Source organism: Varroa jacobsoni, unplaced genomic scaffold, assembly GCF_002532875.2.
Source record: "Varroa jacobsoni isolate VJ856 unplaced genomic scaffold, vjacob_1.0 scaffold_758, whole genome shotgun sequence".
Taxonomy (NCBI): Eukaryota; Metazoa; Arthropoda; class Arachnida; order Mesostigmata; family Varroidae; genus Varroa; species Varroa jacobsoni.
Window position 1 is genome coordinate 24,082 of NW_019213660.1, and position 24,093 is coordinate 48,174.

The 24,093-nt window shown below is 46.9% G+C and overlaps 1 protein-coding gene across 1 annotated transcript in view; it reads left to right on the forward strand.

The window, feature by feature from the left end:
- The window catches only part of LOC111263331 (uncharacterized), a 28,095-nt gene extending 4,271 nt beyond the window's left edge, over window positions 1-23,824 (forward strand). The window contains exons 3-10 of the mRNA XM_086969557.1: window positions 3,927-5,279; window positions 5,679-7,892; window positions 8,464-9,212; window positions 9,751-10,300; window positions 11,723-13,852; window positions 15,289-15,573; window positions 15,876-16,970; window positions 17,129-23,824. Coding sequence (XP_086825683.1) covers window positions 3,927-5,279; window positions 5,679-7,892; window positions 8,464-9,212; window positions 9,751-10,300; window positions 11,723-13,852; window positions 15,289-15,573; window positions 15,876-16,970; window positions 17,129-18,055 — 9,303 coding nt within the window. The 3' untranslated portion in view covers window positions 18,056-23,824. The remainder of the gene's footprint in view (window positions 1-3,926; window positions 5,280-5,678; window positions 7,893-8,463; window positions 9,213-9,750; window positions 10,301-11,722; window positions 13,853-15,288; window positions 15,574-15,875; window positions 16,971-17,128) is intronic.
- The last annotated feature ends 269 nt before the right edge of the window (window positions 23,825-24,093 follow it).

Here is a 24,093-nt window from a genome sequence, read left to right on the forward strand (position 1 = left end):
TAAAATACGTTTTTCTTCTAATTAAGGGAAGACGGTAGTGTAACCATACGTTTCATCGTTTCCTATGACACCTTAATCTTTGTTAATTCACTTTCAGAAGCAGAGCGTCATACATAAACAAACAAAGGAAAAAACATAGCCAGCCAGGCAATCAGCTGTGGCAAACGATACCGGGAAGACAGCCAGACGAATTAGATAAACCAATCGACAGTCGCATAGATGGAGAAACGGAGCGCAAGACAATAGGCCGTTAGTAAGACAGAGTGACGGCGTAAGAAGAGCATTCGATCACCAGTCAGCTCAGACTTCACGCGGGTGAACTCCCCCCGCGAGAGCAAGCAGTTTGTAGTGCTTCTTACGTGAGGATATTTCGGAATACACCAGCACAAAGAGGCATTCCTCATCCTTGACCATTGTCGTTCACCACCAGCTGAAATAAGCATGAGCATAGGACAAACGCTGGTTTGATTGTGCGGGGAAGGAACACATTGTCGTTCCCGCCCGTTAAAGCGTCGGTTGAACGCCCCGTGTTCGTTGTGAAAGATTTGTGCAGAGAAACAAACAAGTGACCCAAACGGAGTATTGAGGTGTACCATACAGTGACTTTTGTGAGGGTATAAAGCTTTCGATATGACATATACGTGGAAAATAGGATCACTATGTGTTCATGTTTATGAGCTGTGAGTTAGCTGTGAGTGCGCCTTGGAAATCTGCCCACAAGTTATTGAGTGTCGGATTGTGTTAATGATGACTGTATCGAAGGTTTAGAGAGTGGGGTTTATGCCTCCGGAACATGTCGACGACGGATTTTTGGACTGCGCCAAAAGCCAGGGCAGAAAAGCGCGGCTGGCAGAGATCTTCGTCATTGTTGTTCGCTTCATATCATTACTGTTATTTGAATAGGTCTTGGAAGTTAGTGCATGAAGAGAATCAGGTAGTTCGTAGCGTTATTGCACCTTTGTTTGCCGTTGTTGTTGCTGTTGCTGCTACTCATCTTCGATCTGCCACCTCCGTTTCCGATCGCGGTTACCAGAATTGCCATTATTACTACTTTCGCCGTCAGTCGTTAAGAGACTAATTTCTTATAGCGAGTTCTAAAAAAGTCGTGTGGTAACTAGTATAAAATCGGTGATGCTACGACCAGTAGGTCGTCTTTCGAACGGCTAGCAGAAGCAGCGTAACGCCACAGGGCAGACGAAGTCTTGCAAGCTGCGAACCTCAGTTAAAAAATACCGCATAGGACCCATAGGTTGTGACGGCTGCAGGTACATCTGCAGCAGTCTGCTTCTGCAAATACCAGGAACACTTGGTAAGTAGCGACTTCTAAAACTGTCTTTTTGTCAAAAATTCATTCTTGGGCTTCATTGACACCGGTCTCATCTTTGCTCAATTATTGAGCAAATCTGATTGTGATTTCACTAAAATATTTTTGTGATTGGGCAGGAAAATCCCTTGCTCCAGACTTCAGCGATATAAAGTTCCTTTATTTTAACGCACATGCGTTCCCACTCGAATGCGACTAATGAACGTAGCAAATAATAAACCACATTGAAGTCCATTTGTGGCATTCACGTATGTGCACAGCGGTTAAGTTTATTTCATTGTACTGTTACGCAATAATGGAGTAACTCTTCTCAAAGGCGTTTACTTCAAACGAATCCCCCCCGCCCTTTATGTAGTTTAATGTTTAAGGAGCGGTATGATCATTTGGCTTTCTGCTCTGTTTGGGTCTTCGCACCGCACGAAGAAACCTGATCTCAAAAAATGGAGTATAGTCGGTCACGGACTACGACGCACAACATAACCCTGTCTTATCGCTACTGTATCGAGTATTAGTCGTAGACATAGTAGCAGCACATATATACTCACCGGGGTAACGGTCGCTGAATCTCACGAAGTGCGCCATTTCGTCGATGGAAACTGTTCGATGTTACGTGCTGTCGCCGCCGTCTGTTTTGTGTTGTTTGATTGCTTTGCCATAAACCAGCAGTGTTCGTGGCTTTTTTTCTGGGCTGGTGACCTCAATATTAATAGCGGCGCCCCAGCACTATGTCTGTGTTTGTGGTACACACTTTGCCTTCGTTGCAGCTTTTCGACGATGGTAACAGTAAGAAAATAAATTAATAACAAACAGTGGATTTTGCGATCGGGCTGGGTCGTTGGTGCCCTGTTTATGAAGCCCGACTGCACCGGATGGGAAAAAACATTAAAAATGTATTAGAACGTATATGCACTTTTGAATAAGTGCGTATTGTAAGAGTATTACAGAATTTTTTTTAGTTATTCGCAGTTACAAAACGGAACTCTGAATCATCATCGATCCCTCGTGCGTTTCATGAAAAAAATTCAGCTCTGGAGACTTTTTGTTTTGACAACTTATCAAAAAGTTTCTATAATATCGGTGAAATATTGTCAGAGGAAAGCTTTTCTTTAGATTGGCTGTGGGTCGTTAGAAAATCTGAAATTAACTAGCAATGTAAAATTTTGAGCTGTAGGCAAATCCTGCGAAATACAAAACCTCCGCTGATTGGTCTGCAAATCGATATAGTATCCCATCCAGTAGTTCCTTATTGCATGCCTTGGTCTAATAATAGAGAAAATAGTAGAATCCAGCTAATTTTAGAAAATAATAAACAAGAATACAATGTGAAAATAACATTATATATATAGGTTCAAAAAAATATAAGTAATTTTACCGAAATCGAGTACATCCTGCACCATCCTTGAAACTAGATTTGGTTAGTGTACGCTTGCTCACAAGATCCTAGGCTGTTAGTAATATAGACGTTAATAATAAAATATTATGGAAACCTAAATGCCCCACCGTAATGACCGCCATAGCATGGTAACAATGACCCTTCCTCCGCTTACCTATCGTCAAACAATTTGCAACAGCGCTCTCATTGCCCACTATAAGCACGTACCATGTCAAAAATTCCATGCCACTTCTGAACGTCTCGGATGGCCGGCGACATTAATTAGTCTGACATCAATTCGTCATGTATGCGAGCGGGACTACCGATTACTAAAATTATTCATTAAATTTCAATGGCGCTACGATACTCAAATTCGAATTTGACCTTGTTTTTTGGCGGGTTACGTCGCTCGTTACCTTGTTTGACGGGGACATTTGCCGCTACATAAGCACACGCACAGGCGAAAGGGGCTGATATAGGTAACAGCAAGATGGCGGCATATAGCATAAGCAAAACGTAATGCAATCTGCTATTGTATTGCATCACTTCATTTTTCTATATTTTTGAGAAAAGTCACAATTGATTAAAGCAAAGAAATAGCGCTAATACGAATATTAGATGAAGGCCTAAGGACAAATTTAAGTACTCGATGGATAAATTACGATTTCTTTTGTTATTAGCTAGCGCGTTTACAGTTGGTAATGGACACAGTATATTTTGGGCGTAGTGTGAATATATGTAAAATAGATTCTATCGTTCTGTGGAATGTAAGTTGCCTAGAGACACTACTATTTCCAGTTTTGTTTTTTGTTACTTTTATTAGCTGCACGATAATTGCTCTGTATACTTAGTAGAAACACAGTAAGCCTTTTTTAATGTTTTGTCGTCGATCGCCAGTTTGAAATCACTTCCGCGATACAGTGGAATGTACCTCTGTATTGTTACTGTTCTTTATTAGCTGAATTCCCAATCCTATAAACCGCATCTCCAAAAATTAAATTGAGCAAACTCGGAAAAAACAAGTAAGCTGCCAATTAAAATCTGACCTCTTTTCTAACTGTTTTTCATGGTTATGCTTCTTTTTTGTTCCTGTCTTATTGGTCGTCGTTATCGTGTGTCTATGACGTTTTCAGGCGCCCCAGTGGCTCGAGTCCACGCGGCCGCCCCTCTTCCGGGCGGCAAAGCCCGGAACGCGAGTCAGATAGGTCGGGCGGTGGGCGTCGTCGCTAGGAGGTCGTCGAGGGCGGCGTGGCAATTTGCCTCGCGCCCCCCGGCCTCTCGCCGCGACCCCCAACTACCGCCACCATAGATCCGCTGGCCAACCTGCTGTCCAGCTCTGGGTTGTCGTCAACCTCCGCCCCTTGCGCCCCCGTCGACCCGTCGCAATCCTCCGATGGCGCTCCGAACAGCAACGCCTCTCCTGGAGGTGGAGGCGGTGCCGGTGGAGGAGCTGGAGGTGGTGGACTCTCGCCGCCGACGCCGGCAGGTACCACGGCGACAACGAATAGCACGGCGGCGAGCACGCTGTCGCCAGATAACAGCAATCAGGCTAACGCAGTCGGTGCCGCCGGCAACGTTAGCCGTTCTAGCGAGGGCGTCCTCGTCTCCACTGGAATCGTCGGGTCTACTAAGTCGCCACCTGCGCTCGGACCTGTCCCAGGCCCATCCCAGCACGGTCTACAACAGCAAACGGTGCAAACAAACGCGGCTGCGACCCCCGGCGCACCAGCAACCTCTAGCGGAGTGTCCGGTGTTAGTTCTGGAACCAGTATCAACATCACGGCCCCAGCAGCTAACAACACGGGATCAGGATCGGGTACCAACAACAACAATAGTAGCAGTGGCACTTCCGGCAATGTGTCTGCTTCCGCAGGCGTTGGATCCGTTATCGATCCGTCGGACTTCGGGTCGGCGGCGCAGTTGCTTTTCCCCCCAGGCAGCAGCCTAGATATGGATGACGGGGGTAAGTGTCTGCTAGACGTCATCAATGATCCGCTGCTGTTTCAGTCGTTTTTCGAGGGCCGCGAAGATGCTGACGGTGACGGCCTGTCGGCTAACATGCTCGACCAACATCTTGAGAGCCTCGCCCACAGCACCAGCGTGACTACCACCACAAATGCCCTTGGTGGCAATCCACTCGTTGATGTTGGCGGCAACGCTAATGCCGGCGGTGGTGGCGTCGTCGTTGGAATGGGCGGAAACCTAGGAACCGTAGGACCCAACTCAGCGGGCGTTTCCCTTGCTTTGGGGTCCGCGATTGCCGCGGGTGGTATCACGGCTGCGGCCGCACTTAGACCGGTCTCTCTTGCAAACGGGGGGTTGAGCTGCCCCTCGCAGAGCTCTGCACAGTCAACGGGCTCGCCTGACGGTGCAGCGAACGTCCATAGCATAAGCAAGCAAGAGCGTCACGAACAACAGCAGCAACAGCAGCAACAACAGCAGCGACAACAACAACAGCAGCAGCAGCAAACGTCGTCACAACAATTGACGCAAGTGTCCGTTGGGCTCAGTTTCGGTAGACTGGACGATTTCAGTTTGCACGCGACCGGCGCGCAGATACCGTCACAAATTAATCTTGATCAGGTAAGTTGGTGTAAATCGGATGATTTTACAATGGGGGCGATATATATATAAAGGTAATTGATTCACATAAATGATATTGCTTGCTGGTTATAATGTTTTAACTTCATAGGTGAAATTCAGATTTTCTGTGTTTAACTTTACCCCACTGAAAGGTTTGGTATTCGGCTTTTCGGCCAGTATCTGTTAATAAAATGTTCGAAAGATCTAGTGGATAAGAACAACTGGACAACAATAAAAGCTAGTTGGCAAGTCATCTTGTTTCTGAGGAAAATTTACCCTTACAAAATTGTCTCTTTTTCCTTTTTAATGAATATAAGTAGTTTCCTTGTCCCCATTATTTTTCCACCTACTGTACACCTAATCCTCTGATTGTTGTTGTTATCGTTGACCCTTTTGCAGATTAATTTAAGACTCGACTCTAGCGCTCCGGGATTAGAAGCCCTGCAGCAACAGCTGCTTTCCTCGCCCGCGTACCAGGCCGGTTTAAGTAAGGCTTTCAACGATGTCCACCCCACGGCTACCAGCCACCCCCCGGGTCAAATGCTCTCAAATGGCCAATTGTCAGCTGATCTTGAAGGCTGTCTCAACGGCACAAGCGAATCCCCTCCAACAACAAAAGCGACACCAAGCAGCAATAGCAGTCCTAATACGACGACGAATAGTAACAACAATAATTCTTCTTCTTCTACGACATCAGCGGCTACGCCGGCCACAGCAGCGCTTGCTCACACCAGTGGCATCAGCAGTCACAGCAATAATAACAACAATAACTGTTCCACGACTAGTAATACGTTGAGCAACAGCAGCAACAATCCTAGCAACCAACTGAGCGGCCAGCAAAATCCGTCAACAACAGGATGCGGAAGTGTCATGGAGGTAGCTTCCCCCCAAGCGGGAACCGCACCACGTGCCTCAGTACCTCATCATCAGCCACCTCCGCCAACGGCGTATTCGCCGGCCCCTGGACCCGCAGCTTCGCCAGTGCTTCAGGCTGGGGGGCTTGGAGGGGCATCACCTGCTCCACCCCCATCGCCGGCCGCCTTAGCCACGAGTCAACGATCGACGCCCACGTTATCGGGTGTAGCGTCGCCTTTGATGGCTGGCTGTGTCAGTGGAGCGGGCCCGCAGATCGTGATTGCTGGCGGGTCCACGGGATCAGGTTCAATACCACCGCCTCCGCGGACGTTAACGCCGTCGCAATCTCCGCGTCTACTCAACGGTGGCGCGTCGACGCCAAACGGACTATCAGCGAACGCTTGCGGCGGATCAAATACGCCGGCATCAAACCCTGCTACACCCGTGCCATCAGTTACTTCGGACGTGATCACTCCCTCGCCAAGTCCCCACCTGCAGCAGATAGTTGTCGCGACCCAACCACAACAGCAACAACAGCATATAACACTTTCAACGACTCCAACGCCCCCGACGAGTTCACAACAGCCAACCTCTGTTGCTACAACGCATCAAATCCATCAACAACAGCAACGACAACAGCAGCTGCTTCAGCAGGTGGTGGCCTCTGTGGCGAGCTCAACTGCGACGACAACCCAGACCTCATCAATATCGGTTTCACCCGCCGGTCCACAGACGGGACAAGCCCCACAAATCATTCTTGGGCCACAACAGGCTGGCATTCTGCAGGCCGGTGGCTCAAGTACCATCTTGCTCAACCAGGCGATGCTGCAGCAACAGTTACAAGCAGCCGCCGCCGCCGCTGCTGCCTCGTCGGGGCACACGTTGGCGGCCACAGCTGGCGCAGCGGGTGCCGCCTCCCACCATCATCACTCTACACATCATCATCACCACCATCATCACCATAGTCAGTCGGCGCAAGCACAGCCTCAGCCATTGTTTGTGCAGTCGGTAAACGGCCAACTGCAGTTGATTCATCGGCCAGCAACGATGCTGCAGCCACAGCATGTGGCAGCTGGCACGGTCGGAGCTCCAAGTCAGCAGCATTCCGGAGGAAATGCTGCTGCAACAAAAGCAATCATGCTTGGCCACCCGGGTCAGCCGAGGCCGAATTACGTGCTCGCCCCGAAGCTCAACCCAGGCGGAGGGCTATCGTTCCAGCTGCAGCCTGCCTCCCCGCAACAACCCCAACCGCTATTGCTCCAGCCGCAGCAGATTAATCATGCGTCGCAGATGTCGACGATCCATTTGACTGGCCCTGGCCCCACGTTCGTGCAGATGGGCGCCACACCCGCGGCGGCGGGTCAGCCGCAGATTATTGCGACGGCCACGCCGCCGCTTCCTACAACGCCGTCCCCAGCACCTACGCCTATGTCCCAGACACCAAGTCCGGCGCCAAGCAATAGCAGTAAACCACCGACGCCCTCTGGCAGCAAGGAGGGCGGTGGTAAAGGCGGAAAGAATGCTACGGGCGGCAGCGGGAATAACAGCCAACAGCAACAAAACAAGGCTCGGCCAAGCGTCAATTTGGGCGACCTTCTCAAGGAGCACGGTATACTCGACGCGTCCCCGCCACCGTCGCCCACCCCACAGCCGACGCAACAGCAGGAAGCAATCATGGAACAGGCAGTACCGGCATCGGTTCTCGAACCGCCCAAGAAGTCAGCGCTTCTCGAGCGGTTAACGTCCGCACCTCCACCTGTAAGCAATTGTAACCTGTTAATACACCATGTTGTTTGGGCATGCGTTGTCATTAACATGGAACTAGCAGACGTCGAAAAGTAGTATCTATAGATGACCTATTAGCGATAATGTACTATCTCTTTCTTGTTAATTTTCTTTGGGGGCTGAACATTTTTCTTGATCGATTATTTTAGGCCTGGGGTGCTGGTCCACGACTTCCAGCTCTGGAGTCCCTTTGAACTCCACTACTACGGATTAGATATGCCTTAGTTGATGGGCAGCTGCTCCTGTACTCTAGTGTCGAAAGCTGGTTCCAAATGTTTAGCTAGTAGTGCCCATGCTTCTGTTAACCGATGACTAGATAGTTGCAATGCATACGAAGATGTAAACGAGCCTGGATCTTGAAAATGGTATTGAGAAAGGGAGAGAAACGGTGTTCTTAAGGAGTTTTTTGAACGAGACAGCATAGGCCATGATAAATTAATCGCACAAAACGTTTCATAGACAATCCTATCTGTTAACAAATTGCCCGTCATCAGATTTGTTCCGTAAGCAACCTTCTTTCATTTTGCGTTTATTCGAACAACAGACTCCACCGGCCGCGACGCAGAAGGTGGGCGTGTTGCAGATAAACGGGAATATGGTGCCGGTCGTCCTTCCACCCCAAGTGGCTGGTCAACTTCAGGCAGCAGCCGCCGCTGCCGCAGTCGGTGGCCAGCTGCAATCGCTACAGGTGCAGCACCATGGCCCTGGCGTGACGACCTCATTAGGTCAGGTCACCAGTGGCGGCAATGTAATTACTGTACAGACGTCCCCCTTCCGCCAACAGCAGCAACAGCCGCAATTAGCAGGTGTTGGTGCTCATCATGCCCAGCAGCTGCAGCAAGCTCAGCAACAACATATTCATCAAATGACTGGAGCAGCTGGTTCACTCCATCATCATCATCATCATCATCATCATAGCCATCAGGCACAGCAGCCACATCGGGGCCCACAGCAGCAAGAACAGCTGCAAATGTCTGCAGCAGGTGCGGTCCTTCCGAGTGCCCATGCTGTTGTAACGATGTCAACTGCGGCTGCGTCGGCGGCAATAGCAACCCATACGTCGACAATGTCCACAGCAAACATAACTATTAATAATAGTAACGTTAGTAATAGTACAGCCAAGAGCAGCCATAGCAGCACAGAGGTAACGAATAATAATAATAGTAATAATAATAATAATAATAATAATAATCCTACTAATCTTACCAATAGTGGCAGTAATATAAGTGCTATGCAGCAGCAACAGCAACAAACTACTGTGATTCAACCCGGAGCCCCTGGCCAACAGCCGAGGTAAGTGATGCACACTGGTAAACAAAGGAACGTAACTCATAGAATGAATAGGGTCAATAGAATGAATAGGATCAAACGTTAGAATCTACCACTGAAGCTGTTAGACTACGGCGTGCCTTTTGACAACTTCGAACATAATGCAGTTTTTTTTTTTGTTTCTAATAGCTCATCGTGTGTTGTGTTTATGTGGTTCGTTAATTTATCGTACGTATAGAATGAAAGCTATTGATGTATAAGGCAGGTGTGTTTTTTTTCTATTAAAAGTCTGTAGAACGAAACGTGTTAGCTCTTCTGTGAAAATCATTTGAGCTAGTCGACTATGGTGGTGAGAGACGAGTATATCTGGTCTTATACACTATCTGTAATATGAATAGCCAGTATTCGCAAGAAGGGCTTCTGTGTGACAATCATACATGCATGATTTTGATTTAGGCTTGCCTCGACTGTGCACATCGCCAGTACTAATTCTATGTTATCTATCTGTTATTGTCGAATTCTACCGTGTTGCCCCATTATGTACCGGAACAACTATCAACAGAATGGTGTATCTGTCCGGCAATGCGGCTATCGGCGAGGGCGGTAAGGTGGTGTCGTTAGTGGGTGGGCAGATTCAACAAGTGGGTTCGTTGGGGGCTGGCGGACAAGTTGTGATCCGCCATGGCGTTCCACCCCGTCCGCCGCAGAACTCGCCAATCAACGACCCGTTATATGAACGGCTCAAGACGCAATTAGCCGGTCTCAGCGCGCTCGAAAATCCGACTGCGCAGCAACGCGTACTGCTGCAGCAGATGGTGGCGTTGCAAGAGAAGATGAAACAACAAGTCCAACAGCAGCAACAACAACAGCAGCAGCAGCAGCCACAGGTGGTAGCCGCTCAACCGCAGATGGTCACAGCTCAGCCCCATACGCAGCAGGTATTGGTCACAACACCCGGCGGGGGACAGGTCGTCCTTGGCAGCGGACCCGTCGGAGCTGTGGGCCAACCTCAGATTATCACAATTCAGCCCCAACAGCTTCAGCAGCTGCAGAATGCTGCCGCTGCCGCTGCCGCAGCGAATGCGCAGTCACATCAGCGACCTCAACAGCACGTAAGTGAACGGAAGTGTATGATAGTTTTCACTCCGAAGTGCGATAGTGGAGCTTTCCGGCGGCACAGACGGCCCGCTGATAACGAGCTTTTTTTTTGGCTATCACTAAGGCTACGCTGGCATTATTCACTAGAAAAATCTGTGATACTAGATAGTATGAAGGATATATTGCATATTGATCCTATTTTCGTTGCTGTTCTTCGACGAAGAAAAATGAAACTGCTCGTTAATATGATGCATTCAGTCTTTTCAAACTCGATAAATGCTGAGGGTAGACAAAATAACTGAAAGTTCTATGTAAAAATATTGATCTGTCCGTGCTAACAGGCGAATATGAGGTGAGAAGTAACCGCTTTAAAAGGGTGCCATGACTTCCTATCATGCACCGTACGATAAATACTATGTGGGTGTAAAAGTAAGCCAAATCGTTACTGCAATCGAAGTATCTTTGGTACGGGCTTCTTTTTCTTCTAGTTTTCCTATTGTTGTCATGGCAGTTCCTATAACCCTCGCTTTGGGAAGACTAGCTAGATCAGACTGTGAGTCACGGGGTTTCTAGTAAAAGTTCTATCGTATCAGTAATACCGGTGCTAATAACCTGAACGATCGATTAATTTCGAAAATAGGCTCCTCTCTCAATCTAGATATGTGAAATTGACACACGGTACGAATGAACAGTGGCAAAACATAGAATGAATGGGTTCGAATTTACTAAAGCTGATTATTTTGTGTCTATTTACTGTCTATTGGTACTAATAAACATTGCGTTATCTCTATCGCTCGACTACTCAGGGGAATGTAGCTATATGTCCGCCATCTGCGATTGCATTTTCCCACTCATAACTTTTTCGTTGCTTGTTGGGCTGCTTCGGCGCTTGTAAACCAGTTTAAAGTAATAACAACTATAACATCACGCAATATTTTTTTAATTGTGGTCGAGACATTGTCTTGAATATTTTCTGAGGGGTCGTTATCGAGACCCATCACGCTCCACAGGCTACGCAGTACATGAGTGGGACAAAGGTTCGTTTATTAGGAACCGAACAGGATGATTTTAGCAATGAGCAAATAAAAAGCGAGATTTGCAAGAAGGCAATTAGCAATCATGAGAGAAAGATGAGCGCGACCCCCACCTAAACCTCAAGCTCACTTTGTAGTTGTTGTTGTTGTTGTTTTTTTTTTCGTTTGTCGCTGTCAACGTACGTCTCCTTTGTTGTGTCCATAGTGGCGCGCATTGTTAATTATTCATTTAGCCGCTCGATTCATTCGTGTTTAGCACCTAGTTGTTATGAAACGACTAAGCGAGCGCTGAGTAGCCATCGAAATCCAACACAGATTCACCATTATGTCTCTCTCACCGCTCCCTTTACTAACCGAACAGCTGTGTGCTAACTGGTGATTTGATTTCCTCACTAACTACAGTTACGAACTATCGCGCCAGCTCCGAGCGGCGTGCAGATGGCGGCCTTGACGAGCGGTCTAAAATCGACGGGACAGATGGGAATAACCGCGTCAGTAACAACGACAACAACGTCAACAGCTGCTGCAGCTGCGAAGGGTCCAACAGGAGCAGCTGGTGCTACGACTGCCACAGCTACCATTGATGGGAGTCAGATTCTTCGGTTAGCCAACGGCCAGACCGCGTTGCTTAACGGCCCTCACACCTTGTCTGGTGTTGGAGGTATACCACCTGGCGTGGTCGTTGTTCAGGCCCCTGCCTCGCATCAGGTCGCGCAGCAGGTCGCAGCGACTGCAACAGGACAAACGGGCGCGGTGCAGATGACTACCGTTTCGGTAACGCCTCAGTCACAGACGGGGGCTACCTCTGCAACGCAGCCATCGTCACCGTTTGTAAACGCACTTAGCAACAGTCACGCAGGGACGGTTTCGACGGTCGGTGGCGCGGCACCAGCGGATGGTGGAAGTGCAATTGCTGGCAAGCTGCAACAGTCACCCCATCAACAAGGTCTGTTACTAGGCAGTCTTGGCGGAGTTGGTGGTCTGGCGGGCCTACAAGGCCTGCCGGCCAACGCGCAACTTGTCAAGAAACTTGTCCTAGGCAACGTGAACGGAATACCTACTGTGGTGCAGCTAAACGCAAGCCAGCTAAGCCAGCTGGGTCAGTTTGGCCATCTGGCCACGTCCACTGGCCCTACGAGCAGTGTTATACAACTGCTTCAACAGCAGCAGCAGCAGCAGCAACAGCAACAGCAGCACCAACAAGCGGCGGCGAATCCGGCCCACCTTGGTACAACAGGACCGCAGCTAGTAGTCAGTACGGCTCAAGCTCAATCAAGCTCAGTGTTATCAGCGGCGACATCGACTACATCGATGCCGTCGCTTAATGTACAGGCGTCCGTTGCGCACCCACCTATGGTTAAATCTGTTAGTTCTCTACTCAACAAAATAATGATCGGTAGCCAGACAGCATCGACGGGTCAGCAACAATCGGTTTCGAACGCGCATGTAGCCGTCTCAAACACGATGACAGTTGTCAACAGTAGTCAGGCGACAATTGCGCAGGCAGCCGGAGCGGTCAGCGCCCCTTGCACTATGACAAGCGTGAGCAATAGCTGCGGTATGGGATCCGCATCATCAGCAGTTACCGGTTCAACAACAACAACAACACAACAACAGCAGCTTGGACAGCCGGCAGGCGCTACTGGCGACACAGGTGGTCACCAGATGCAAATGAAGCTGCAGCCACCTGTGATGCAGGCCGTCGTTAAAACCGAGGTATGCGACTCCACTGTTGTGACACCACCATCTGCCTCCCCCCTGCCGACGGTCCCTGGTCACCTGCAGGGCTCCGTTATGGCTCAGCTGCAGGGGGTAAGTAATGCAGGTAGTGTTGGTAGCACGGTGGTCGGCGGAGCAGGTGTTGCTGGAGTCGGACTCGGGCTTGGAAACGGTGGCGGGGGTGGGGGCGGCGTCGTGGGCAGCACTGGAGCCACGTTAATCGTCAGCTCAGCGTCAGCTCCAGCAACAGCTTGTCCAACTGTCCCATCACCACTGCCCAATGGGCCGCCCCTAGCGGCCGAAGCACCCAATACGACATCGCCGAACCCGCACCAACTTCTGCATCAGCAAAATGGCCAACTCTACCAGCATCATCAACAACAAGGCCATCAGTATCACCATCATCACCATTCACAACAGAGTCACCAAAGCTTTCATAATCAAGGCAACATGACTATTACCTCATCAACGACAAATAATAACATCATTTCCAGCAACTATAGCCAACCACAGCATCAGCCAAATCAACATCAACACCCTCAAACCAACAGTCATCACATCATCAGTACAAGTGTCGATCAAGTTCTCAGCAGCAACAACAACAACAACAACAACAACAACAACAGCGTTATAACCCCTACTACCACAAGCTTAAGCCAGCAACAACAACAACAACAACAGGCTCAACAGGCCATGAGGCAGACGATCGCGCAGTCGTCTACATCGCCGCATATCAACGTTTCGCCGATGTCAACGCCATCTTCAATGGCCGCCACTGTAGTTGCGATTTCGCAGACCCAGGCCACGTCGACTGTAAGCATTTGATAACCACACGACGAACCACACGAACGAATTAAGACGAGATGTTCTACAAACTGGGACAGATAAAGGATCAAAAGCTAGAGCAAACAATGCGTAGTAACTCGCTCAGTGTATACGGAGTGATCAACGAGATGTCCCACCTATTTCCAATATTTGGGTTGATGTTGTTTCGGCTTGAATCTTCAATCTGCTTTGTTTTTTTCGTCTTTCGTCTATTTTTTCTCCTGAATCGACTTCCATTCTGTTCCTGTACCCGCTCGCACCCGACACTTCTAATCTTCCTTCTTAAATTGATCGTCTCAAAGTTCACCTGTCGAGCACCTGCTCAGTGCCGATAAACGATGACGAAAGTTTTGCCTGATCAAATAGAAATTTGCTTCTCCGGTTTTGTTCTTCACGGTAATATTGCTTTCTATTGGTAGCCGCAACGTGTGTCGACGTGATATGGTCAACTTACTGCGTTTCACGAAGATCTAGCATCTTACATATATTTGCACGAGAGAAAACACATTATGAAAGAACGAGCGATTCTGCGAAGCTACGGGTATTAGCGGTATACCTATTGTGTGATAGATGGCATGGCATTGGAGTATCCGCAGGATGTTAGTAACCCTGCGCGATAATTCCCTCTGTTGGGCCGAGGGCTTTGCAGTGACTAAATATCGCTGAATCTTCCTTCAAAGCCTCAGCCATGATAAACTTTGTTGGTTTCCATGTTAGTATTTGATTACCTTTGCATCGTAGTAACATATAGAAATGTCTGCTTGTTAAATACGACTGGATTCATAATTTTGTCTCTGAAATGCGCATTTGGTACAGGTAATGTTTAACGTTATTCGAGTGACTGCTTTTTGCTTGGTTGCTTGTCGTGATAAATAGGCCTGTTTAAGACAACGATGCATGGCTCGCTTCGAACGGTTGTGGATAACTTTTTTTTTATTGCGTAATATTGTTGTTGATATAAAGGTATACACCTTTTGAATAAAGCGCTATTTATTTGCTAACCAGCCTGTTTCTGCGCGATTTGCCTTTGTTCAGTAGTGTCTCTCTGAAAATATTTTTGTTCTTCGCTGTTTTATTATGTATGCTGCAATAGGAAACACGAGGAAGCAGTGACGAACGCAGTGGCGAACGCTATTTTTAAGAGTCTTTCCTAGAAGAGCAATTGCGAGTATATCTTTCATGTCACGTATCAAGCGTGACATATGCGTGTGTGTTTCCCTATTGTTATTATTAGTATTATTATGTTGATTTATGTATATTTCGGTCCCTTTAAAAAAGAAGCAGAACTTCACAAGAACATTGTCCTCAAGATTGACACAGTATGCCTTTAACGTGGTTTTTTTTAGCTAATTCAAGGTTTTCTTCCGTCATTTTCATGTTCTTCTGTCGGCTTCGCCACTTGTTTTTCTCTGATCTCCAAATAGCCCTTGATCTCAAGCCCCTCGACCGCGGCCTTAGCGGGTTCCCTGCCTTCAGCCGCGGTGGGCTCCACATTCCAAGCGCCTTCCGGAGCACCGGACGGTGCTCCTCCTGGCAGCGTGACCGAATTCCCCCGTGCTGTGATGGCTGCCCGCCACACCTTGAAGGTACAGGTGCCCATTAGTGTCTCCGTGCCCCACATTATCACGAACACTTGCAGCAATAACAACAACAATAATGTATTTACCAACACCGCGGTAAACCCCGCCCTTGCAAGTTCTGCCGTAAAGGTAAGCGCGGAAAATGCATTTATTCCATTAACAAAGTACTTGGACATTCTTCTGTGATTATTTTGGTCAACTATGAAAAGCATGTGACGCACTTGGCCGTACGTTACCTCCACCCAAAATGCAGAAACGCCAGTCATTTCATTGCTTAGTTAGCATATTGACCGGTACGCTCTTCCAACTGAAATATATATTATCATTTTCATTATTATTCTGCTGTATTTAAGCACATATGTAATAGTACGGCGATCCTAGTTAATCCATATCTTTTACTTAGAATTTGGTTTTTTGTGCCGCATCCGTAGACGACTCCGCCCAAAAAGAAGAAAAAGAAAAAGACGAAAAAGGAGAGAGAGATGGAACAGCCCGAAAGGGAACGGGCCGCGAAAGAAAAACTGACATTGGCCACGGTCAAAACCGAAACCGGTTCACCACCGCCACCGTCGATGACAACCCTGACGACAACATTGACTATGCCAGCGACGCCTATGCCATCGGCACTGACCACGAATACGGTGATGGCAAATACGCCGATGGCGAAGGTTGTTATTAAACAGGATCTGTCCGTTAGTCCTCAGGCGAATGGGGATCTTGAACTGATTCAGCCACCTGCTCTAATCCCTACTGTGCTCACCGCCGCCCCATGCGCAAGTGGGACAACACCTGCACTCATGGTTCAGAAGCATATTCCTTCCGTCGTAACACCAACCGCTGCAACACAAATTGCTCCTCAGACGACGACAGCAGCGGCAACAACAACAACAACAACAACAACAACGACGACGACGACGACGACGACGACGACGACGACGACAACAACAACAACTACTACTACCACTACAACAACTACAACAACAAGCGTGAATCCTGTGATTAAGACGAAGGAGTCCAAGGAGAGCAAAGCAGAAAAAGAAGGTCATCACCAAAAAGGCGGCGTTGGTACAGCGGCAACCTCTGTTATCGAAGCGAAGAATACGAAGGATTACTCCAAGGACACTGGCAGTGGCGGCAAAGAGTCGAAATACGACTCAAAAGATGGCGGAGGAAAAGGCGGCAGTAACGCGAAGGTAGTAATTCCAGCGATGACAAAAGCGGCCAAAAAACGCCAGGCGGCTAAGGAGCGGGAGAGGCTCGCCCAGGAGAAGTTCAAAAGGCAGCGTTTCGAGCAACGTGTTCTCAACGACCAAAAAGAGGTGCTGACGCCTCGACTCGAACCGTTCAAGGAACGACAGGAGGCCATCAAGCGGCTGCTGTCCTACCACGTGGCGGACGTGGCCGAGCCTTCGGTACTCGCGCTGCAGGAGTGCGACGCTGCCTTCGAGCGCCTCTCCGCGCGGATGCTTCAGGCAAAGGAGCATCTCATTTCGCGCTTCCATCTCACGTCACTTAAGTCCGGCATGGTGAGTGTTACGATTATATTACACCATGTAGATGTACTAGCACATTTTTAGTATCTTTTTAATAAATTCTATTCAGACACCCTCGTAACGTTCGCTTCTCTTACTGTCTTATTCGTATGTTTGGCTCATCTCGTTCTGTAATGGCGTCCTTATTCCAGAGCGATACGCCAATGCATGAAAGTCTACTGGTATCCCGGCTACTACTCGATGACGAAAAGCAGTTGCAATCCGAACGTGTAGAGGAGACGCTCAGCCTAATGGAGGAGCCTGATCCCACTGACTTCTTCCCGCTGCCAACATCCTCACCACATCAATATCACGATCACCAACAACACCATCACCAGCAGCAGACGACAACAACTGCGCTGGCAACTGCCACTGAAACAGGATTCGACAGGGCCGCTAGCGGCTCGTGTCTTATGGACACGACGCCAACAACGTCGTGCGGCGGCAGCAGCAGCAGCGGTGCTGGTCGAAATGATGAAACGCGATCCGATATGCTGCTCCCGGATGATCTCGACGAGGACCGTGACGCCGATCACGATCAGGCCGAAAGTGGCGGAGGTGGTCGTGTAGACGCTATGTCGCAACCTACTGTCGATGACGATCACGAGCAGACCGATCATGAACGCGAGGACGACCCGCTGCAACTGCACAACCAGCGAAGCCGTTGCACGACCGACGTTGACGAATGCGAAGGCGCCGCTGCTAATTTGATGCCGATACATGATGATCATCATCATCAATCTCACCAACCTCACCATGATCATCATCACCACCACCACTCTCACCATCATCACCACCATGATGATGTGCATGAAGCAGACAGCATAGACCTGGACGAAGGCGCTTCGTGCCATTCGGTCGGCGGCACGCTGGGCGACGGAGATGGCGGTTATTCCCGATTAGCCTCCCTCAGCGTCCCCAGTGTACCAAGCGTTCATAGCGGCCACAGCCAAGCCGCTCTCGGTGAAGATTCGCTATCCGAGCTCGTCACCGATGGCCAGCTACTGTCGAATCAGCTGCTGGCACAGAGCGATGATCCCGACCTAGACAACGCGGTTAACTCGATCCTGTTCGCGTAGTAGAACGGTTGGAATCAGTGGACATCCGAGGACAGTACATTAATCTAAACAAATGTTGTTAAAGAAAAGAGCCATGGAGTTGGGCGAGAGAATTCGATATGGTAATAATGACCGATTGCTTCATACCTATGTTATATAATAATATATGTTATTATAGGCAGTATGGGAGTGTGCTTACCACTATGCACGATACGAAAAACGGAAAAGTTGATTAGGGGAAAAGTCAAACTTTTGGAAACACACATTAACCACTATTTAGTGAATTTGTTTTTCCACTATCATGGAATTTTTAGAAAATCATTAACAGCGTATAACATCAATAGAGGTAAAACCAACAACATATTACGTGGTCATCTGTGTGCGAGATGCGTACGAAGAGGCGGCGTTTTCTCGCGTTAAGTACGGCATAATACAACGAGATAGAGATAATAGAAAGGATGTATTGACAACGAGCGAGGCAATATGGCCATGCAACGTGGCACCCTCACGAAACGACCACGATCTTCAATATCGTTCAAAGCTGCCCCCGCCCTCCCCCTCCCAGTAAGAAATAGCGGCCGACGAAGGATTAAATCGATTACTACGAATAGCGTCATAATCAATCGTTTATCCGCTAATCAACGCGACCCGGACCGACGAGCGGATGATTAACACGATGCGCCGGTTAGCAGACGACAAAAAGAAGACAGGCGACAAATGAGGTTGTCTGAAATGTCTGCACGTGTACGAAACAACAGACTTCGAGATAGAGTCGTTCAACTGTACAACACAAACAGGTGTACATTGACTATGACTATAGTGAGGTGGAATGAAAGAGGAGCGTAACAGAAAATGACGATGCAAGCGAAATGAAGCAGCGCGGCGCGAGTGCACGGGAAAGCCGTGTTCGTCCTTCTTTATGAAGGAGGAGAAGAAGACAGGAGGCGCCAGGCCGATTTTTACAACATCGCGGCTCGCTTACCAGCTCAGACGGACAGTGGCGCGAAATAGGTCGATACCAATGGTCGGAGATCAGTGCGGAAGCCTTAACGAGAAAAACGGGATACTCTCAGTTTTATCACGCTACCAGAACAGATCATTACATCGAATCATCGAAATTCAACGTGACAGCGGAGAAAAATCTCGGCGGCGTATTGAGAGACGCAGAGACCTTACAATGACTCCTGGGAAGAGGAAATGTAACAGTTTAACAATGACGAGAATGCGACAGTTATTATGAAAAGAAAACAAAACACACGGTCGTCAAAGTTGCGACGAGACTTCGCCCAGAACGTGCATGAATAACATGGCTAGAAAGCAGACGCAAATAAAAGAATAACGTATTATTAACTAACGCAAGCATGCCAGGGAGAGAAGTATCACGATTACTACCTCTAACCACAATCTCTTTAGAAAATGCTCGAGAGGTTACGATTGTCAACTGAAGTACGAACGTGAAAAGAAGGTCAGTCTAAACTAGCATGATACTCTATATAACAGAACTGACTGAGCAATCAGTCAGAGGAACGTAGCGCCATATAATGAACATGCGAGATGGAAGAAAGTGATGGGTCGATATGCTGCTCAGGAATAGGAGACTCCTCTACCCGATACTCAGCCGGCCTGGACACTCCCGTAGCAATTAAAGCGAACAAGCAAATGAGCTATTGATAACGCAAGTGTGCCTCTCTATACAGATCGCGTCATCGAAATGGCAAACAGATACAGGTAAGGACCAACACGGCATTCGTTCATTGTCGATGAAAGGCAGTGAAGTGGGAAAACAAGGATATATAACAAACGCTGACTGATCATTGTTATGATTACTATAGAGACACGACATACAAGTGTTAATACGATATAAGTTATGGCTGTTGATTTGTCTGTGACTTTTGACAACTACGGCTGGGGCAGGGAGTGTAAACGTGCTAAGCTGACAGAACTAACAGCTGATGGTGAAATCGCATGTAGAAGTGACCTGAAATGGCTGGCTAGAGTATAGAAATGACATTAACTCATCTTCATCGTTACCAGTAATATTTTAGAAGTTACACACGAAAAACAAACGAACGATCCAGACTGTTTTGACCGACAAAAGGCATCCTATCGTTCGCTGCGTCAGTGTATACATGACAACACTTCGCCGATAGCAACATTAGAACAAAAGTATTCGGCAGCCACATAGGCGACAAAATCGGGCAAAATGACTGGTTTTTCCAACTATTCCTTGTCGATCTATAGCTATTAAACTGTCGATGAATTAGTAGATAGGTACTCATCCATATCAAACAACGGGTCCGGGCAATAGCCAGATTGATCAACGATTATGATTCCGTTTGTTGTGTTGATGTTGTTACACATATGGGGCGGTGCTTTGTGTGTATTGATAATGACAGGGAGGATAAAATGGAGACAAGCAAATGATAACGCGACAGAAGGAGCGATACCAGTAGAGAGCGCAGAACTCTAACGAAATCATATATACATATATAGATATGTAATGAAATGTGAGCAAGCCGAGAAGACGTCCAATTAAGAGTTCGGTAGTATTATAGTACGCTTCCGTGTAAACACGAGGTGTGAATGAAACAAAGGATATCACTTTGCTAATACTTGGTACACCAGAGCTTCAGGATGAAAACGCATGTAAAGATCTGTGTGGGAATGTACGAGTTTCCGGTCCCCATAACGAAGCGAATTTGTTTCCGGGCTAGTTTTTGTTAGTCGCGAGTCGTTACGGTGTTCGACGGTCTAGGACTGCCGTAGTCTAGAGATCCGCGTTTGTCTGTCGTGGGTCTCTGGCTCCGTGGGCAATAGGCAATAATAATACCTGGGTTAAGAAAAAGGGACATCGTTAGCATGCAGATCAATAGAGAGAATGACCGTTGTGAATGCTAATGGTTTTTTGATTTCAATCTCGACGGTGACGATGACTATTATTGGATATTTCACAGATTTCGGAACAGTCCTTCCGAAATGGCGTCGGTGTCCATAACCGTAATTAGTGCAGCAGCTATTATTATAGGCAGACGTCTACAATTTATGAGCTATAGCTGATATTTTTGCGAAAATAGACTCGCTTTGCTGAACTCTATTTTTGAACACGCTAGAAACTAGCGTGACATGTTCTACAGAGCTCGATAATATTCTTGGGGTTCTTCTTTGTTTGATCAATTCATAGTTTGTCATATGGCTATCGAGCGACTTAGATATGGTGCGCGTCACCTGTGTTATTGTGTGGAACAGCTGGGAGTACTCGTCGTGTGCGTGTGTGTGTGTGTGTATATGCGTGTGTGTGTGTGCGTGTGTGTCTGCGCAAGGATGTGAACGGAGCTGTTGGTGCGGGTGCTTTGAGGGGACATTTAGGTACTCAAGAGTTCATAATAGCGACAGTGACCGTAGACCGCCAAATCGAATTGTTGTCAGTACCCCCGGAGCTATAGCTTTGTGACAACGTTCATCAGACGCAAATTAGGCCTGTTCTTTTTTCAACTCGCTGATTTTCCTCATGTGATCAAGACAGTAAAAAAAGGATCCTCTTGAATATAAATGACTATGCACTTATTACGCTTCCTCTGGAGCAACAAAGATGTATTTGAACTAGGTTTTTTTTTCTATATCGTAATGCTCATTGTTTTCGACTCCTAAGAGAAATACAGAGCTGAGCTGAGCTGGTTTAACCCAAATGGTTGCGCAACGCACGGAGACAAAGCTCAAACTGACCAGGGGTGGGATTATAGGCCGCTTACTTAATTATCACCAGTTTAAAGGAAAAGGATGTTGTCTATTGTGTTAAAACATTGGGAGAACGGCATTTTTTACGAGCTTACCTGCTCGCTGTACAGAGTCCAGCATAGATAAATGGTGTATTTTGTATGCGCATGTGTGTTTGGGACGGATCTAGTGTGAAATAAACATTGAACCATGTTGTTTGTAGCTTTCAGTTTAGCCAGATTATGGCTCGCAATTCCCTTCAACGTTTCGTCTTTCTTTTGATTTCCTGATCGCAAAGAGTACGCCATTCTGTATGTCATATGTTTGTTTCGTTACCATCGTCATTGCTGCTTCTCTATTTGGTGCAGTCTGTCAGAAACTTTTACGACGCTATCTTTTACATACTTTAGTAGTCTATTCATGTTTGTTACGATTTAAATACAAGGTGAAAACTTTAATTGTTTGTCCGCCTACAATGAAGCTTATCTGTATGTAAGTGCGTGTTGACGTGTTTAAGAGTCTGTGGTGTATATTTTTTCTGTATAGCGCCACGTGCGAACGCGCGACATGAGCGCGTATCACGTTCGCGTTTTGCAGGTACACTCCAATGGTGCGCGAAGCGAGGTATTAGATCGATGTTGCTTTATAATTAGGGGCGTATTTTTGGAACGTGAATTCGATTAAGGACCTCTAGAAGAAAACATCAGGGAGAATAGCTTAAGGCCGACGGAATCGTGAGTTGTTCTACGCTATGAGAATACAGGCTTTTGTGAAACAGGTGCACACGTGATTTTGAGCTGACAGTCAATGGCGGCAATTGTACCGGTAGAACGCGATATGGGACGCAATTCGTTAGCACCTTTTAACCCGTTGCTTGTCATAAATCGCGCAAATAAGATTGCATAGAACGAGAGACAGGTAATATACGACTGACATATATGATCATTTACATAACAACTGGCGAACGAGTTGATTGATGATGACGCAAGAGGAATACTGCTACGCTTATCGAGGGAAGATAAACATGATTTCCATTATACACACCATCACGCTAATCACAAAAGCAACAATTAGTAACATTGTAATCAATCAGTTATTAAAGTGCGATTGTAACAAGGAAACAGGGACAAAAACGAAAACGATGTAAACATGACGAAAAATAATAACACGTTTCAATGTTTTTTTTTTTGTAAATGTAATAATACCAATACCACTAATGATACTTGATAATTACAATTACCGATATAGTAGCAGCTTGGAGTTGGAAGTGCGTGATATATATATATATATATATGGAATTATGAAGATATCCGGCAAAAGAGATTAGAGTGTAAGAAAACCGTGACGGAAGTTCATCACCTGCGCTATATTGACGATAACAAGAGCAACAACCACAACAATGACGCAATTATTATTACTATGAAATGCTAGTAACTACTGCGACCCAAACAAGGTGATGACTCAAAATGATAGAAATCGCTGACCCGAATCGTTTTCGTGAACTGTAAAATGACAACACAAAAGCATCTGTTCCATCATTTTATAATTGGAGGGAAACAAAATGAGAGAACAACTGCTATGGCTGCTAACGTAGTGAAGTCTTCTCTACAACTCGTATATATATATATATATATATATATATTTAATGAAGATATATGAAAGCACCGTAAAAGGTGAAAAAATTATTAGTGAAAAGAGATCTATAATCTATATATGATTCAACTGTAAATTATGTGTAAATAATGAAAAGCGAGATATAACGATGACAGAATATTAGTAAAATAACAATAATAATGAGCGGAATGGCGACTGGACAGATAGAGGCTATCTAGCGAAAAATAAAATGATTCTATATAAAAGATACAGTTCGGATGACGAGGCCTATGGAGAGGACAGGAAAATTATATTAAGCGGAAAAGGCGGAAGGACGGGAAGCTAAACTAAGTGTAGCTGATGTTAATGAAAGAAGAGGATGGAAACAAAGACAGATGACAAATAATGAACAAAAACTCGTATATGTACATATATATAGAAATGAAAAACATAAAGGACAATTAATTTTATACATCAATATAAGGGTGTGTTGTTTTTCGGAAAACAAGGACTAGCGTTTCGTAGATATCCCCTAGTAGACTCAAGTTCGATGATACGATTCCAACGATCGTGAGAAGCTGCAGCCTGCTAATCCTTGCGAACAGAACGAAGCTTGCGACATCGTTCCATACCTTTTCCTTTTATCTTGCTCATTAAACGTGAAGTATACACAGTATGAAGGTGGCTTTTCTCTTTCAGCTCCGTTCTTTCTTAAGTTTTCTCGTTAGTGAGAAGGGACCGATTGGACCGGA